The following is an 18,429-nucleotide window of genomic DNA, read 5'->3' as shown; positions in this document are numbered from 1 at the left end:
ATACAGTTGGAATATTTTAGTTTTAGTCATTAAATTAGCACGTTTTTACCAAAATTATCTTCATTCTATGTTGGATCTCTTTTTAAAATGTATCTTAATTCAGTTTCCTATTTAATATATATATCACTTTACCAGGGTGCAGAATCAACGAGGTTTTCAGGGGTTTACAGACGGGCTGGACAGATTGTAAACACAACGTTTATAACTTTTTTTGCAAATATCTTAAGTTATTGAAATACATTTGCAAAAATCTATAGTGCTTAAAAGACATTTTTTCTTGCAGTTTGTACCGATATCTTAAGGTATAAGAATAAATCCTTGAATACGTCTGAACTCGGTGACAAAATAAAACGTTGCGTGAAACAAAACCGTGTACAATGAATGCAGTAAAATGGATTTTTTAACAAGAACACTTGCTTATTATGTAAAGTAATTCTGATGTAGTTCACATTGCCATAAGCAGCATACAAATTTGTCTTTAAACACCAGTTGAAATTCTTAAGAAAACTTGTTTTAAAAAGTTGTTTGAAATAAAGCACCACTTACCGTCGTCTTAAAATCCAGTAAAGTTAAAAGATGGAACCCCGAAAGGTCACGTGATCCTGCACCTTGTTTACGCCGAAATAGAACGATATGAGTGTTCATCAGGATGTCCAAAGTACCATATTCGACCCTACGTATAAACATTTAATCCGATGCTCTGAAGTTCAGCCGATACAACTAACTATTAATGTAAATTATCTGGAAAAAACACCCAACCAAACACAATTTTCATTACTGAGTGTACATTATTTGGTGGTTCCACATATCATGACTATTTGGTGGATTTCTAGAATATTAAAATGATTTTCACTGTTTAGATTAATTTCCTAATAAAACACTTATCATAATTGTTATTTTGTGATAACGAGCTTTAGTTTAAGCTCTTATATCTTGTACAATTAAATTCGTTGTTAACCATAGCACCGTGGCCATTACAAAGGGAAAGAACTTTCGCACGTGCATCTAAAAATTCGGTCGTTTTTAATTACTGATGACATTATTTAAGAAATATTTGAGCGTAAATCAGATGTAAATCAATGTAAAACACACCATTAAGTTTATGATAATTTAAAACCACAGTTTAATGAGATAAAAGCATTTAAGTTGTCACACAACAATTATGTTGTTATTAATTTATTATGTTCCGTTTTTATACACTCGTATTTAAGAAAATCTTTGCAAACCTCAAATATACTTTTTTCATCAATATACTTCTCATCCTTGTTTGATCTCGTCACTTGTATTTCGCTAATTTCTTTTGAAAACTATGCGATCCCATCTGAACGTTACGTTTGTCTTATAAGGCATACGCAACGAGTAAATTAAATTTCTTTTAAACGAACATCCATTATATGCGAAAAATGTCATTCCAGATTAGCCTTTGCGGAATACACAGGTTGATTTGCGACGAAACTTGACACACGTGCAACACACAGGTGGTTTGCGTGTGGCTATGATATTAATTAGTGAAAACATCATTTTGAATGATAAATAATCAAAAAATTACGAAAAATGAACTTTTCTGAAAAAAAAATCACTAATAGTCTATCAAATATGTTTGTAACAAGGTATCAAACTCAAGATCACCCGAAACAGGATGCATCGCTTTGAACAGTCATAACTTAATCAATTATGCAGCGGTTTCCATTAACTTGGTCTTATTCAACGCAAAAATGAATTTCCTTTCTGTAAATGTACATATCTTCTATATTTCTACAAATGCTGGGTCAAATTTTAAGAAATAACTCGATTCACAACTCGCGTAACCTACTGGACAACAATCCGACCCGATTTATGAATGAAATCTTCAGGTGTAAAGACACACCTTCGAATTGGACCAATGAAATCACTCGTGTGTTTAAAATGTCGGCCAGTTGAAATGTATGTACACAAATGTTTCGAACGGCGCAGGACAGTTAAAATTGATGCAAAATGTAACGGCATAAACAGTAAACAGGTTTTTTTCATACGTGTTATTGAATTATGTTATCGAGGTCCGTGAACTTTTCAGGGAAAATGCCCTTTACTCCGTGAAGATTTTAGTCTTAGATCGGGTCTGATCGACAACGAGAAGGTCATGCGAGTTGTGTATCGTGTTATTTATTAAAATTTCACCAATAATGTGTATATATCTTTCAAGATATGTACATTTCCAGAAAGGAAATTCATTTCTGCGTTGAATAAGACCGAGGCTGTGAAAATCGCTGCATAACTGATGAAGTTATGCCTGTTCGCAGCGACGCACCCCGTTTTCGGGTCATTTTGAGTTGAATACCTTGTTATATATATATTTATGATAGTGAAATGTGTTCGTTATAATTTGATTATTTATCATATAAAATGATGTTTTCACTAATAAATATCATAAGCACACGCTAACCACCTGTGACGCAACGTGAGGCACGGTTGTCAAACACATGGCAGACAGTGTCTAACCTTTGTACAGACTAAGACGTATTCTTTGTTTTATGAGCTAGATTCAATTGAAAATGTAACTTAAAATTAACCATAACATATCTCCCTTTCGATATCATTGGCGACTGTCTTCATATATTTCTGAATTACACAATTATATATTCAGACTAGTATGCACGGAATTGAATTTAATTCAATATAACTTGCAAACCAAACAGGTTGCGAATGGTTGATGGGTACATTAATTGTTAACACGAAACTCGAAATGTCAACATAAATCTTGACAAAAATGCAATCTATGCTTTGTTTAACTTTTTGTGAAAACTCCCACATAACCATCAATTACACAAAACAATTAGCCATATTGTTCGTTGTTGATAATCGTCTACTGTAAGCCGATTATTGAATCGAAAAAGAATAACAGTTTAATAGAAGGGGCAGATAATCATCCGAACAAAAGCTTGGAACGTTGGCAAGAACAACGACATGGACACTCGAATAATTACGTTTTTAAATCTTTTTTTTTAACAGTTATATATTATCGAGGAACCAAATACATTGCTTGGTAACAAATTACGTTTACTAAAAGTTTTGTGACGAAAACAGTGTGTATTTAAATTGGAACAAACCGTATACTTATGAAGCTTGTAAACATTACCAGATAAGAATGTGTGAATTGACCATATGCTTCAATTAACGAATCTACGTTTTGAACAACTCGCTTCATGTTGAAATATTGCACAGATATATACATCTTATTAAAATGTTCAAGACTGCAACGTGCCTATTGCTAATTTGTCTGGAAACCTCGGCGCTTTTAGATGGACTATCTCCGACAATGCCAGAACTGTTAACGACGATAAATGAACTCAAACAAAGAGTGAGTGCACTTGAAGTCAAAAGTAAGTGTTTAATATATAACACTATTTCATTTTCTGCAAATATATTGCATTAAATAACATTTACAAGTAACGTTCAGCATTACAATGAATGCAGTCTTCTGTAATTTCGTTGATATAATATTTAACGTGTATTTAAATAAAGTTTGAGTTAAATAAATATTCATTACATTGTTATATTTATATGCCTATGCATCAAATTCATTTTTTTAAATATTTGTATCAATAGTGGATGGACGCTAAAGTATTGGATGTCACACCTCCAATATGTACTGCTCAAACGTTCCCCAATTAAGTTCATTTGTTCATAAATTGCAGATTCCGTTGGCCCCATAGCATTTACGGCTGGTTTGAGGAACAACTTAGTTCACGTTGGCGATCACCAGCACATCGTCTTTGACATTGTGCGTACCAATATCGGAGGAGCATACAATCCTGTTGATGGCCATTTCATCGCTCCTGTCCGAGGTGCCTACGTGTTCTTTGTGGTGCTAACCAACTTTGTAGACCATGCTGCAAGCGTTCAACTTCTCCGGAATGGGCAATTCCTAGGGCATGTGTTAGCAGACGACACAGGTAACGCCTTTTCGACGTCATCTCTTGCGGTGACAGCACAGCTTGAAGTTGGAGATCATGTGTGGGTTCAAAATGAGTACACGTTTTCAACAACAGAACAGATAGATGGGGACAACTGGTCAAGCTTTTCTGGACATCTAATCCAACAGAATTAAGCATGTGCATCAATATTGTACATATCACAATTTACTTCTCCCCACATATGTTGAACTACTTATGGCGATGATGTTAAATGGCTCCGTCTGTCGTCGTTGTGCTTTATTCTGATTTGAAGACTGTCTTACAAAAGTTGAATGTACAACAATATAACAATCCATAATAATCCCCAGGAGAAAAATCCTTATGAAGATTTCAGCGTCATCCATAGCAAACAAAATGTTCAATGTACCGTGCACACTAATTGAAATTTAATTGAAATAATTAATTATGGTTTGGGTATAATAAATGTATTCCGAATGGATTTTCGTTATGTTAGTTTTTTGGTACAGGCCTCTACTCCTATCAATAGCGTCCACTTCTGGGGTTATCATATTGGATGAATATCCGCTTACACTGTACGTAATCAATAAAGATCAAAAGTTTTATAAATAATATAGAAATAATACTGACAATAATTACGTAATACAAAATATTTAAATTAACATAGGCATACGAATTCAATAATTTATTGAAAAGGTACAATTAAGAGTTGAATTCTATCATATTAACCGATCAGTAAATTTGGTAAATAAATTACATTGGTTTTAGTCGTAGTTCTTTAATGTTTTTGGGTTTTAAAGTTTAACATGCAGTGAGATAGTGAGCAAAATGTTTACGTCGATGGTAAAATGTATTGGTTTTCGCGTGGAACTGTATTATTTAATACGATTGCATTGCTATGTTCCTGATAATCTTCAACATAGCGTGTTCGTATACGAAGTCATACTTGTTTACCTTCACTCTGATTTCAAAACAATGCAAAACTGAGAATCGTGATTTTGAATTAGTGAAAAAATCTCACATCTATAAAATATAGGTTTAAAACAAAATCCATGCGATGTTACATAACACCATTCTATGTTAAATGACAAGGCGTCGATACAGGATTTAGGGTTTGTGTTCGGTTTAAGGTAGAGTGGGTCAGAATATTTGAACATTTAGTCACAACCTGCGTCAGTCAGTGAATTGCTTCTCAAACTAAGATTATTTTGGGACTGATGGCTGGGGTTCAGACGACATTTTAAAGGTTATACATAAAGGCTTTACATACATATATGGTCATTCATTTTTATAACTGTTTAAGAACATGTTTCAGCTTCTTTCTGAGTTCTTCATTGTTAGCTTCATAAGTTTCAGTTGCTCGGTAATATTTAACAAGTACTACAGCTACTCTGTCCTCACCACACGATCCGCTGCTATGGCGTATAGGGAATGGGAGTTCGTTAATATTAATGTATAAATGCTTTTGCTTTCTTTGTTGCTTGATGACTCATGTGTATTCTAGTCTCTGTCCGTTTCTTGGGATCTATCATCTAAATGTGGTGGTGCGGTAGTCGAGTGGTTACACTCTGGTCTACCATTCCAGAGGTTCCCGGTTAAATTCCTTGCCGGGGCACTGGCAATTGCAGAGATGCTTCAAGTGTTTCCCACCCAACTAGAGATGTACTGGTATGAAATCCAGGTAATTCTCGCGTGTATCGGTGCTATACACAGTGCACGTAAAAGAACCAAGGGATCTATTCGCAAAGAGCTAGGGTATCGCACCCGGATTCCGTGTTTCTCAACACTGTCTCTTCTGCATGCTGTTCCTTCAGCAAAAACCAAAGGACGCCATTGAAAATAAGTGCTTGCACTTTCATGGATATTCCTTGACTGTAAGGTCAAACTAAATATTCAATATGCTGTTTCTTTCTCCGTTTGTTCGGCTTTTGACTTAACAATTCTATCAAACATATGCTATATCAAGTAAGAGTAAGTAATTGTATTGTATGGCTACTCAAACATCTTTCATAGTCTCCTATATCTTCTTGTAGGAATAAAGTATTACCATCATGCTTAAACTCAACATTCCTAAGACAAATTCGACTAAGACTAAGAAGCCAGTTATAAGTGCCGATTTATTAGATTTAATGTAACATTTTATGAGCAACAGTTCAGTTTATTAGTTTGCCAGATGTAGTGATTTCTATTGTCTGTTATTTCGGGATCATCTAAGGGACAATTTTACTTCATGTTAATTGAGATTCAATTATCAAATAAAAACAAATTTGAACTCAATAAAGTAAACTCATTCCATGATAGTATGAATTCCAAATGATATCAGGGTATATTAAAGCGGGTATATACAATTTTTTATATGTGTTTAATTGTAATATATTGATAAAATATGTTACAATAACACAGAATAGGCAAGAAAAATTATACATTAAAGCCGAATTTCATAAAATGCAGCAAAGACAACTTAGCGCCCCGAGCCGATAGTGACGTACATATTTTCCTACAATAACCGAAGCATTCGTCTTTGTATTAGGATCGGAGATAGTGTTCGTGTGTCGTATGAATAGATATCGTTGCAGGAATTCAAATAAACCGTTAAACTAAGTTTAGATGCACATCGTACATGTATGGTATACATGCTGGCGAATTCGGCTGTACAGCCGTTTTCAATTTCAGAATTAAATATCTGGCTTATTTCGCATTTTTCGACATATGTTCTTCTTAACTTTTATTTTAATTTATATTGAAATATATATATAATAAGTTTTTTACACAGTTTATATAAATTCATAAATGTTTGACAAAATCGTATATACCCGCTTAAAAGAATCAATATATATATATATATATATATATATATATATATATATATATATATATATAAACACATCATTGATTACAGACTTACTAGAAAACATAAAAAGCGAAACACTACCATGTTTTCGAACTATTCCGACTGGGTAAGAAAGCATTACAACAACACAGTGTTGTCGCACAATATATACCACCGATGAATTTATCATTTAAATCGTTTATCCGTTGCGTTCACATGTTTATTTAAATTAAACTATTGGAAAGAAAATTCACGGGACAAAGAACAATAATAGGCGGGACAGAGTTTAATATGCATGATATGTATACTCTTTGTTATTGAAATTCTACGTGGTATAAGAAAATCAAATTTACTTTCTACTAATACTACTAATAAATGCAAACATGTCTTTTGGACATGCATGCTGTGTTAATTGATGGTTATTGACGTACCTTCATGAGGAAAATTGTCTAAAAATGATTACAGACGAAATTTCTTGATATCAGTGCTCAGTATTTGACTAAAAACGTATACAATCAAATCAGATATTCAAAAAATGAATTACATGGAAAAAAGTGATTTTATGTTATTCGTCTCGGTTAACATGCGTCGTTTCGTAATGCATTTTTCATTCGTCAAGGCGTCTTATGATGAGCAGTACAAAATGTGTGTATATAGACAAGGCGTGGTAATAACCCCCTTTGAGATACATATTGATATTACGATATACATACGATTAACTTGAGCTGCTCTGTTAACGATGTACCCCAAATGCGTTATTGGCAAAATGCATCGTTGATCCGTTCCAAGAAAGTAAATTTTTAAGATGTTCATTTTCTTTTTTTCTACTTATCGATTTCGATGGTGTCATACTTTGTCAATACATAATGTGTTTATTTCAAAGAGAAGTTTGCCTGTTGCAATTGCAGTTTATACTAAGTGCCGTTCATTTAGAAACATTGGAGACAGTCATATGGTCATATTTTCGAAACGGCATTTTGTTGTGTAAATGTCTCTTGAATACCAATTTACACATATGGCCGACTTAAAAAAATGGCACACTTTTCGGTCATTGATATGTTTGCAATTCATTATGATGCTACTGGCATGCCGTTTTCCTTAGTCATTTGCTATGCAAGTCACCGAATCAATCAGTTATAATCCACTGGAGCATATTGATCCATACACGTTTAACCCATTTATGCCTAGCGTCTAGAAAAAAAGCCTTGGCAAACAACGTAGACCCAGATGAGACGAAGCATGATGCGGTGTCTCATCAGGGTCTACGCTGTTTGCTTAAAGGAATTTCTGTAAGAAATATTCTAAATATAGAAATAAATATACTAGACATTTCTAATTTTGGAAATAAATTGATCCAATTTAGAAGGATGGGAAAGTCCACTAGGCATAAATGGGTTAATACGTACGTACTTTTTGCTTGAATTTGATAGCTAACAAGTATGTATCGCAACATTAATAATTAATTAATTGCAGTTTGAGTATCAACCACACTAATTGTCAAGGTTGTGTGGGCCCAGTGATAATTACTTGTATTATTAGAAAGGTTCAAATAAAATGGCAACTAAAAATTTACCATAAATTTCTCCCTCTCATTAGCGACAATCTTTACATATTATGTATTTATCCATTTATACGAGCAGACATTAATACTCATGGAACTGAATTTCGTTTTATATAAATTACAAAGTTAACATCGTGCGAGGGTCTTCAGGGACAATTTATTTAAAAAAAATGAAATTTCTTCATAAATCTACACACAAATGCAGTATATGTCATATTTTATTACTATTCTTTACAACCAAACCTACATAACCATTCATAACATGTCACATTTAATAAACAACTAGTTATATTGTTCATTTGTTGTGCGATGATCAGCCAACTAATGGTCCGAAAACGAAGGGTATCGTTGTGACAGGGCAAGTTTATAATCCGAATAATATCTTGCGATGTTGGCAAGAACAAAAGCGTTGGAGTTTAACAGTGTTTCGGTAAAATAATTGAAAACGAATAATGTTAACTTAATGTTTTCAGCGAAAACGTTGTGTGTAATGGAACATAACGTTTTACGTATCAAGGATGTAAACGTCACCAGATTGACGTATATCACAACGACCTCGGTGTAAGTATCTTTTTATCTGTATTTATCACAAATAATTGTAATATTGTACAGATATCTACACGCAAAATACATAAATTGTGTCTCATGTTCAGCGCTTTAAGCAGACGATTCATAAAATGGAACTGGCGCAGACGATAAATGAAATAAAAGAAAGAGTGCATGCACCTGCACGTGAATCCAAGAGCAAAGATCAGGGTATTCTACATTAAATTATTATATGAGTCGCGTTCTAAGAAAAATGGGCATAATGCATGTGCGTAAAGTTTCGTCCCAGATTAGCCTGTGCAGTCAACACAGGCTCATCAGGGACGACACTTTACGCCTTAATTGGATGTTTGCTGACTTTTACGCCTTTATTGGATTTTTGCTGAGTAGAGACTTCATTTAAACGAAAAATGTCATAAAAGCGGAAAGTGTCGCCCCTTATTAGCCTAAAGGCTAATCTGGGACGACAATGTACGCACATGCATTATGCCCAGTTTCTCAGAACGCGACTCATAGGTTCTCTTTTTAACATATGCAAAATAACAAACAATAACATGTAATATTTAGCATCAACATAAACGTAATTGTGCTGATAAAGTATTGAACGTGTAATTTATTGAAGTTTGAGGGAGTGAAATATCCATTACATTTTAACATTGGCTCATTAATCCTAATCATCAATACATAACATAAATAGTTGTTGTAACAACATTAACAATAAGATGCACACATACGTGTAGAATGTCGCACTTCAAATGTATAAATTTAACAAGTTACCTATTCAGCACATTTGTTTATTTATTATAGATTATGTAGGTCCGATAGCATTTTCGACTGGTTCAACGAATTCGTTGTGACATGAGCGTGTGTCTTTGCAAATATTACGTGTGTCATTCTTTTTCGACATGAAATGTTGCTTTAGAACATAATGGCTAGTATGTTAACAGCAGAGGCTTAACAACATTCGGGTTTCAACAAGCCGACTGGCATTCAAACTTCCCAGACGTATCCTCAGCTATTGTTTAGGGAAAATGTCTCCTTCTGTTTAAAGGCCCTGTTACATTGCGATCATACATTGTCAGCGATTAACACACTAAATGTGTAACGTTTGCATTCCAATAACGATCGGGGTTGAGCGAATACGGAGCGAATGCAACACAACTGGAACGAATGCAAAGCGCATATGTTGCGCGTGTGTTTCGCGAATGGAACGGAACACGATTTCGGCATCAACCATTGAAAAGTAATAATATTTGGTTGACGAATGTTTTTATTTAGATAATTTTTGGATGTTCGTCAATATCATCATGCATTGAGAATCGTCTGCAATTATCCTGGTATCTCGGCATCGTTAGAAAGCCTTCTGCAATGCTTTTAAATTGTTGATCAACCTTAAGCGGAACCTGTATAAAGAAATCTTCGCAAATATTACACGTGGAAGGATTTTGGTCCGCTCAGGATGGATAATTGGATATATAATTAAGAATCCTTGTAGAAGGCTTAACGAAGGTGCCGAGTAAATATCGCTGGATAACAAGGTTCTAAATTGTTGTAAATTAGTTTCCGAACAACATGAAATAATCCGAATTGAAACTTCGGCGTCCGACTTTCCAAATTTTATGTTAAAGGGATCTTTTCACGCTTTGGTAAATTGACAAAATTGAAAAAAGTTGTTTCAGATTCGCACATTTTCGTTTTAGTTATGATATTTGTGAGGAAACAGTAATACTGAACATTTACCATGGTCTAATATAGCCATTATATGCATCTTTTGACGATTTTAAAACCTAAAAATTATAAAGCGTTGCAACGCGAAACGATTGAATAATTTGGAGAGTTCTGTTTTTGTCGTTAAATTTTGTGAAACTACGAAGATTGCTTATATAAGGTATAAAATACGTCAAGTATGTTTACTTGGCGGAATAGCTCAGTAGGCTAAAGCGTTTTTACTTCAGGACTCTGGCAGGACTCCAGTGGTCACTGGTTCGAAACCTGCTCCGGGCAATGTTCTTTTCCTTTTTTTAATTTTATTCTTGATTTTTTACTGGAGCTTTTACGATCCAATGTTTACATTTATCAATATAAAGCATTTAATGAATAAGTTAAAAAATGCCAAAATCTGAAAAGGCCCCTTTAAAAGGCAAATGAAAGCTAATTTTAGCGATGCCGATCCGTAATCGGAAATGTCATATGCATGCTGCAGAGTAACAAACAGAGTCGGAGTAAAACCAGATCGTCGCCAAGACACCCAGATTTTTTTGATTTTTTTTCAAAAATGCATCGGCACCCTTATGGAATGACTACTTTTTAAATTGTTTGCATAATGGATTGCATCCAAAACCGATATCGATATTTTAATATTCGCCTGTCGTTCAATTGAATAATCGCCCGAAATTTAAAGAATGTTGCCATTTATATGTTGAGTTACTATTTTTAAACCGACTTTACAACATTTTCGTAAATAAATTGTGTTTTTTACAAATATTAACGCGTCTGTGACGTTAGCAAAAAAGAATTGACCTACTCAACTTCTAGGTTTATTTCTATCCCACACTGGAGCATAATGAACCAGAACTGTTTCGATCCTTCAATTGCATTTACCGTGACACTAAATTGCATGTTTAAGAAATCAATAATATGTTTATTGACGAAAAATACCGTAATCAAATGTTACAAATTGATCATGGCTTTAAGACCTGTCTTGTGCTTTGTGTACGAATACAGAATCATTTCTTTTTGTGATACATTTTATTTTAATTGGGAGTGGATAGAATACAGCAGTCTTATGTTCTTTTATATGATTTTTACATAGTAAAATATTTACGCCCTATCCCTCCTTGTAGCTGACAACCAATGGCACTTTGTTCAGACTCACAGTTTAAATTAATTATAGAAATCCGCGAACTAACCCCAAAAAACAAAGGACGTCTACGAAAGATAAAGATCTTCTTAAAAGAATGTGTACTCTTCTGTCGGTAAAAGGAAATGACATGAATAGTAGACAAATATCTATATCTTAATGTGTCGAATCTAAGTTGTGTATCGGGTCATGTGACGCGGAGATATCATTGTTTTAACATGAGTTAAATTAGTGACCAATTATCAGTATTGGTCCGTTAGCTGTGATACATCACGGGCAGCTTAACGTTTTCATTTATAACGACTGTGTATTATTTTCCTAATTAATTGCGGTGTATATTAAGTATTTATTTATATTGAGATCAGCAGAACAAATAGGCGTTGAATTAAATAATACATGTTAAAAGAATAGAGTTTTGAAAAAGAAAGGGATTAATTAGATAGAATATCATGCGCTGTTCATTTTAAGCTTGAGTAATAGCATGACTGTTATTGAATTGTCCCTTTTATGCTCCCCCGATTTTTTTGGGGGGGGGGAGAAAATAGTCGCCGCTTCGTCTGTCCGTGCGTGTGTCCGTGTGTCCGTATGTCCGTCCGTCCGTGCACAATTTTTGTCCGGGCTATTTCTCAGCAACTAATGACCGGAATTCAATTAAACTTTATGGGGAGCTTCACTACCAAGAGGCTACCAAAAGGAGATGTGCATATTATCAGCCGGTTTTGGCCGGATGATTTTTCACACAGTTATTGCCCATTGAAATTTTCTATAAAAATGTCTTGCCCCACCAACTACTGTGCCCTCAAGACGTTTCCTTTTATCTGAATATATAGTGCAATATTGAGTCAAAAAAAACTTTGGGGAGCATCACCCGTCTCCGACGGTTTCTTGTTTGTTAAGGTAGTTTGTTTGTAGATGTTAGATTAGTAGGTATTAACGCATACGAGTTTGTGCTATGTTTTATTGAAGATGAATGGCATAAGTAATCTTGTTAATGTTCAACGGCCATGAGTAAACAGGTCTTTTTTTATTTTTAATCTAAAGATTCGTTTGTTCCGCAAACATTTAAGCGCTGTTCTAGGTATTATTGAAAATGAATGAAATCTGTTATCGTGTTAATGTTTGGTAAAATTGTACGGAATACCGTTAGGCCATCGTGGTTACACATGGAATCCAGAGGGCGACAATGCGATAGTGCGATAAAACGATGGCAGAGACGTAGATAACATCTACGTCTCTGACGATGGCAACAATGCGATTGTACGATGGCGACAATGCGATAGTACGATGACGACAATACGATAGTACGATGGCGACAATGCGACAACGCGATAGTACGGTGACGAAAATGTGACAGTGCGACGATGGCGTAAGTGCGATAGTACGTTGGCGACAATGCGATAGTCATATCGTACTGTCGCCATCGTACCATCGAATTGTCGCCATCGTACTATCGCGTTATCGTTCTGTCGTCATCGTATTATCGCATTGTCGCCATCGTACTATCGCAGTGTCGCCATCGTTTTGTCGTAATGTCGTCATCGTATTATCGCATTGTCGCCATCGTACTATCGAACTATTGCATTGTCGGATTGTCGCCATCGTACTATCGCAATGTCGACATCGTATTGTCGCACTGTCGTCATTGTATTATCGCACTATCGCAGTTTCGAATTGTCGCCATCGTACTATCGCACTGTCGCCATTGTATTGTCGCACTGTCGCCATCGTATTATCGTAATGTCGCCATGGTACTCTCGCGCTGTCATCATCGTGTAATCGAATTGTCGCCGTCGTACTATCGCACTGTCGCCGCCATCGTATAGTCACTCTGTCGTCATCGTACTATCGCATTGTCGCCATCGTACTATCGCACTATCGCATTGTCGCCCTTTGGATTTTTATGTGCAATTATGATGGCCCTAACGGTATTCCGTAAAAATGCAAGGCAAATTGCTATCTCAGGGTAAAAAATAATTTCATTTAGTTTGTCTAAGAACATGGAATATGTGTATAAATAAACTCAGTTGGGGCGAAACATTAACCATTTTTATTAAGATTTGATTACATTACAAAGACACTATGGCACCTATGAAAGTTTTACCAGCAATTTTTGTGATATTGTTTACGATTGGTGGTGAGTAAATGCTTATAATAAATCATTGTATTTCTGAAAATATACGTATACTTGACATTTGTATATGATTAATCGTACATACAGATATAAGCAATTTTCAAATATTTATTATTCTATTTCGATAAGCAATTGTTTTATTTTAAATAAAACCCCCAGTTATATTGACATTTTAAATTCGCTAAAGCGGTACATCAAACAATATATATATATTGATATTGGTGCTTATTTACGTTTTATATAACACAATGTGCTACCTGAATTAATCTATCCAGCAACAGCCATTACAAGTGTTTTAAAAACGGTTTAAGAAAGCATCAATTCTATTTAAAAACAAAACGTTATCCTATTTAATACATCAAATGTCACCTCTCTGTCTTCATATTAACGAAGTTTTGTTTTAACCGATATATTTTCGGATTTTGTCATTTACTTTATTACAAGGAATGCCTTATCTTAGATTTGATATCTTCTGAAAATCAAACTAAACGAACATGCGACGACAGCTTTTCCTTTAATTTTAATCGCACGGTGTTTTAATTCCGCTGAACTTAAATATACAAATTGTTTAATATGAATTTTATTTAAGCACACATCCATTTGCATTCTTTAAAATCTAAGTGAATTAACATGTTATGAAAAATATTAATCGTTTTCCTACAAATCAACATTCTTAATGTAGAAAAATCAAAATTATAATACATACGTGTCATGTGTCGCATAAAAATAAACCAAGTGTTTGACTCACAGTAGATGAGGGCATTTGTTACCAATGTTGCACAAGCTACACGGACGACTATGGGGTAAATCATTCGCCCGAGACTTGCAGTGAATATTGCTGCAAAGATTTAATCCACAGGAACTACAAGGTCTGCTGTACTGACAGACTGCGACAAGTGTCCAGTTTGGAAATGAACGCGGATTCATGCGAAAACATTGCAGGGAACATAGTGTGAGATATAATATAAAAAGATGTGTATAGTTAACAATAAAACAATAGGATATGTGTGTATTCTTTTACGAAAACTGTTTCCAATAATACTATGATTATACATTTAGATGTAAAATCACTATGCTCGTTTAACTTCATAAAGAAATGCATGTTGTATATATTTAGTAATAATTAAGTGTATTGCATAAAATACCTATTCGAAATGAAACGGCGAACCCACGGTACGATAGCTTAAGTCAAAAGATGTGAATACTATTATAATAATGTTTACTCCCGTATCCTTCATTCCGTGTATGTTCCAATATTGGCCACTGTAATCCACTTGGTAATCGTTGCGATGTGTTGTTACTATTGCTGCTGTAAAAAAACCGCCACCGTCACTACCGTAGTAAGTTTCAACAAATACGAGAACAACTATTTGCATATGAATGGCAGTTTATATCGTTCAAGAAAGATTACGTTGTATTACCGATAGCTACCCAATACAGCAGACGAGTAAACAAAATTGTTGTTGCCATTTCATATATGTGTCTTGACGATAATATAACGAAGGTTCGATTGGCAGCACTATTTTAGAAGGAGTATCACTGAACTGTACGATATCAAACGTTCAGAGTAAGTTCATGGTAAATACAGTTGGTATTGAACTTGCATATAATAATCATGTTTTGTTTTTACAGACAAGCGTAGTTGTCGAAAGATATTAAAACTTCAGTGTTCGGCATGTCAAATAATGATGAGAAATTGGGTGAAATATTTGGGTTTTCTTTATTAAATATTTGGATCTGGTGTATGTTTAAGAACAAAGGGGTTACGATGCTGTTAACAAAAGCCTTGGGCTGTATTTGCATTATTTATTGGTGTCACAATGCTGATTAGCGGGTGCATACTTAAATAGTGACTTCTCCATGTTGTAATTCAACCAATCAGCAACAAGCACGTATAGAACACTGACCAATGAGATTCATAACTGAGTTTCACGGGGCAGATGTTAGAGGTAAAGAGCAGTTAGCGTTTAGACTTAGAGGCGTACGGATCGAGAAAGACACAATCATGTAGCAATCACAACGTATTTGTATAACTGAAAATATTAAATATGTTAGACATTAAATTGGACTAGAAACTGATATATGGTGTTGTTGAATATTTTATCCTACGTAATGCAGAGAAATTAACATAAATAGAGTGGTACCGACTTGTCCCATGCGCGACACGAGAAAATGGTAGTTAATGCAAAACTCGTCATCTTGGCAATTCGCGCATGACGAGATATCGAATAATAGGCTACACACCGGTAATTTAAGAGTTATGAACATTGTTAGTAACTATGTGTCGTCCATGAACTATGAACGATTACGGGACAGGCAACTAGGACGCCATTGAACTTAAAACGACACAAATACAACTTGTACAGACGTTGAAGACATTGTCGTCATTTAAGCTTATGTATCAAGATAGCCTTTTTAATAAAGACCATTCCAATCTATATGTGTATTCATGTTCGGAATAAGATAAATTTCAAAAATTCAGTGTTAGCTCTAAACTACAGTGGAAATGCCAATCGCGTATGGTTTTCGACACAGGTTCATAATTAAGGGACACAAGATACACATACTATACATTATAATTTGTAAACATATTAATTGTATCTCAAAAGAACATAGTTAGCGTAGGAATATATTGTATTTGCAAAACATCAAAATAACATAGAATTAACGTTATAACTAGTGGTTAATATAAACTGAATTACAATGTGTTCCTTATATTTTGTTTTGTGTTTTGTAGTAGTTTGTGAATTTCGTGTTTCCATATGTAAATGTAAATGTGAGTATTTACATGCCATTCTAACATTGTCCTATACTATATTTGTATATAATGAAATAAATTAATTAATATATTCACATAAATACATATTTATATGAACGGTGTTATTGCAGTTCTGTTTAAAAGAATAATTTTTTAACAAAATGAATTATTTTTTCCGAATATTAAATTTTAAATTAATGGCAAGCATATTATCTTTCCTGATAATGTATCGAGAGTTTTGAGAGTGAACTGCAAAACTGTTCTCGGACAGAAGCTCAAATAAAGTTTGAATTTCATGATCATGAGGCAACATTATAAATAATTGCATTAATTGTTTTTTCATAAAAGTAGTCCGTATTTTTTCAAGATGAGTCAATTAATTGTAGGAATATAGCTCTTTCCAATTTTTAGTGATTCAACATGTAAACCTACTGCACCGGGAGATCGATTAACTGAATGCATTGTCTAGTGAAGATTCACAATAATCTATTAAAGGCATGGTTTTACAGAATTAAGCAAATACAACACATTCTGATCACAAGAAATACTGCCCATGAACGCTTTCGCCTGCTTTCAGCAACATGTCGTGCACATTACGGGAGTTAATAATGTGTCAATAAACCAAACCGATATTTGCTACTCTGATCCTCTAGGTAATTATTGCGTCATGTTGTTACTTTTGCTGCTGAATAAAAACTAGAGTCACTACTGTAGTAAGTTTCAACAAACACAACGACACGTACCGACATATTAAATGCAAGAAAGGTATTGAGGTATTATCCCAAAGTAGAATACAAAACTACGATAAATTGCTCCACACAACCCAGCTCTACAAACTACAAAATGGCACATAATCTACAGCGAAAATGCTTGAACTCTGTTTAATAAAATGGAACAAGCGAAACACATTGAAATGTATTTGCAGTCAAATATTGATATGAACCAGTTAGAAGTCTTAATATATCGTTGAACTTCCAAAAAATAACATATTGTTTCGGTTATCAGTTAGATCTGGGATACCGTATAATAGTTTGTTTGCATTAAGGGTGTGGTATGGACGAGTGTTGGTAAAAAGCACGATACGTTGCTCGGAGAAAAGATGATATTTTAAGAAGAAATGATCTACGTCTTCGACAGGACTATTGCAAGCGCATTTTGGGTTGTCACGTAGGTGTTTTAAGTGTAAATCGGAATTTAAGTCGCTACAGTGGTTTCTTAGCCGTGCATGTAAAATGTGTTGCTTTCGTTCGCCAACTAGGAAAGACATAGAACTATAGGAGGATTGTACTTCCGCTTTACTGCACTTTTAAAACTAGAAAGCGTTTGAAAAGACATTGTATCGATGTCAAGTTCGTTCCATAACTTAAGAGACGAAGGAATAGTTGAATTTTAGTAAATCGCAAGTCTGCGGGCAATTGTGGCATAGTCGCAACGATTACGTAACAAGTAAAGAATGTTATTTATTGTGGCAGGGAAAATATCGTTTAAATATTGTGGTGAGGCACCTTTATTGTGTTTATATACGAAAACAAGTTTTTGAATTTTCCGTCTGTCATCGAGAGAAACCCAACAAATTTCTTTTAGAAGTAGAGTCATTTTAGATGATCTTGTTAATCCTGTTACAATACGAGCTGCATCCAATTGAATTTAGTCTAACAGTTCTTTTTCGTATTTTGCGCAGTTGTCCCAAACAATGGACGCATACTGTAACAAAGGTCTTAGATATGAAACGTTTATCTGATTGAGTGTTTCCCGCTTGAGTTTTTATTTTAGCATTCTCATCTTCCAAGTATTTGGGAAGCTGATTTTGTAATATTGTCAATGTGTTTGTG

General features: G+C 34.4%; 1 protein-coding gene across 1 annotated transcript in view; it reads left to right on the top strand.

Annotated features, from left to right (window-relative positions):
• The first annotated feature begins 3,214 nt into the window (after nt 1–3,214).
• The window catches only part of LOC127876516 (complement C1q-like protein 4), a 31,756-nt gene continuing 16,541 nt past the window's right edge, over nt 3,215–18,429 (top strand). The window contains exons 1-2 of the mRNA XM_052421816.1: nt 3,215–3,359; nt 3,675–3,932. Coding sequence (XP_052277776.1) covers nt 3,221–3,359; nt 3,675–3,932 — 397 coding nt within the window. The 5' untranslated portion in view covers nt 3,215–3,220. The remainder of the gene's footprint in view (nt 3,360–3,674; nt 3,933–18,429) is intronic.

The sequence above is a fragment of the Dreissena polymorpha genome, chromosome 4 (genome assembly GCF_020536995.1).
Source record: "Dreissena polymorpha isolate Duluth1 chromosome 4, UMN_Dpol_1.0, whole genome shotgun sequence".
In the NCBI taxonomy this organism is placed as follows: domain Eukaryota; kingdom Metazoa; phylum Mollusca; class Bivalvia; order Myida; family Dreissenidae; genus Dreissena; species Dreissena polymorpha.
The sequence above is the reverse complement of the archived record's forward strand: the minus strand, read 5'-3'. Positions and strand labels throughout refer to the sequence as shown.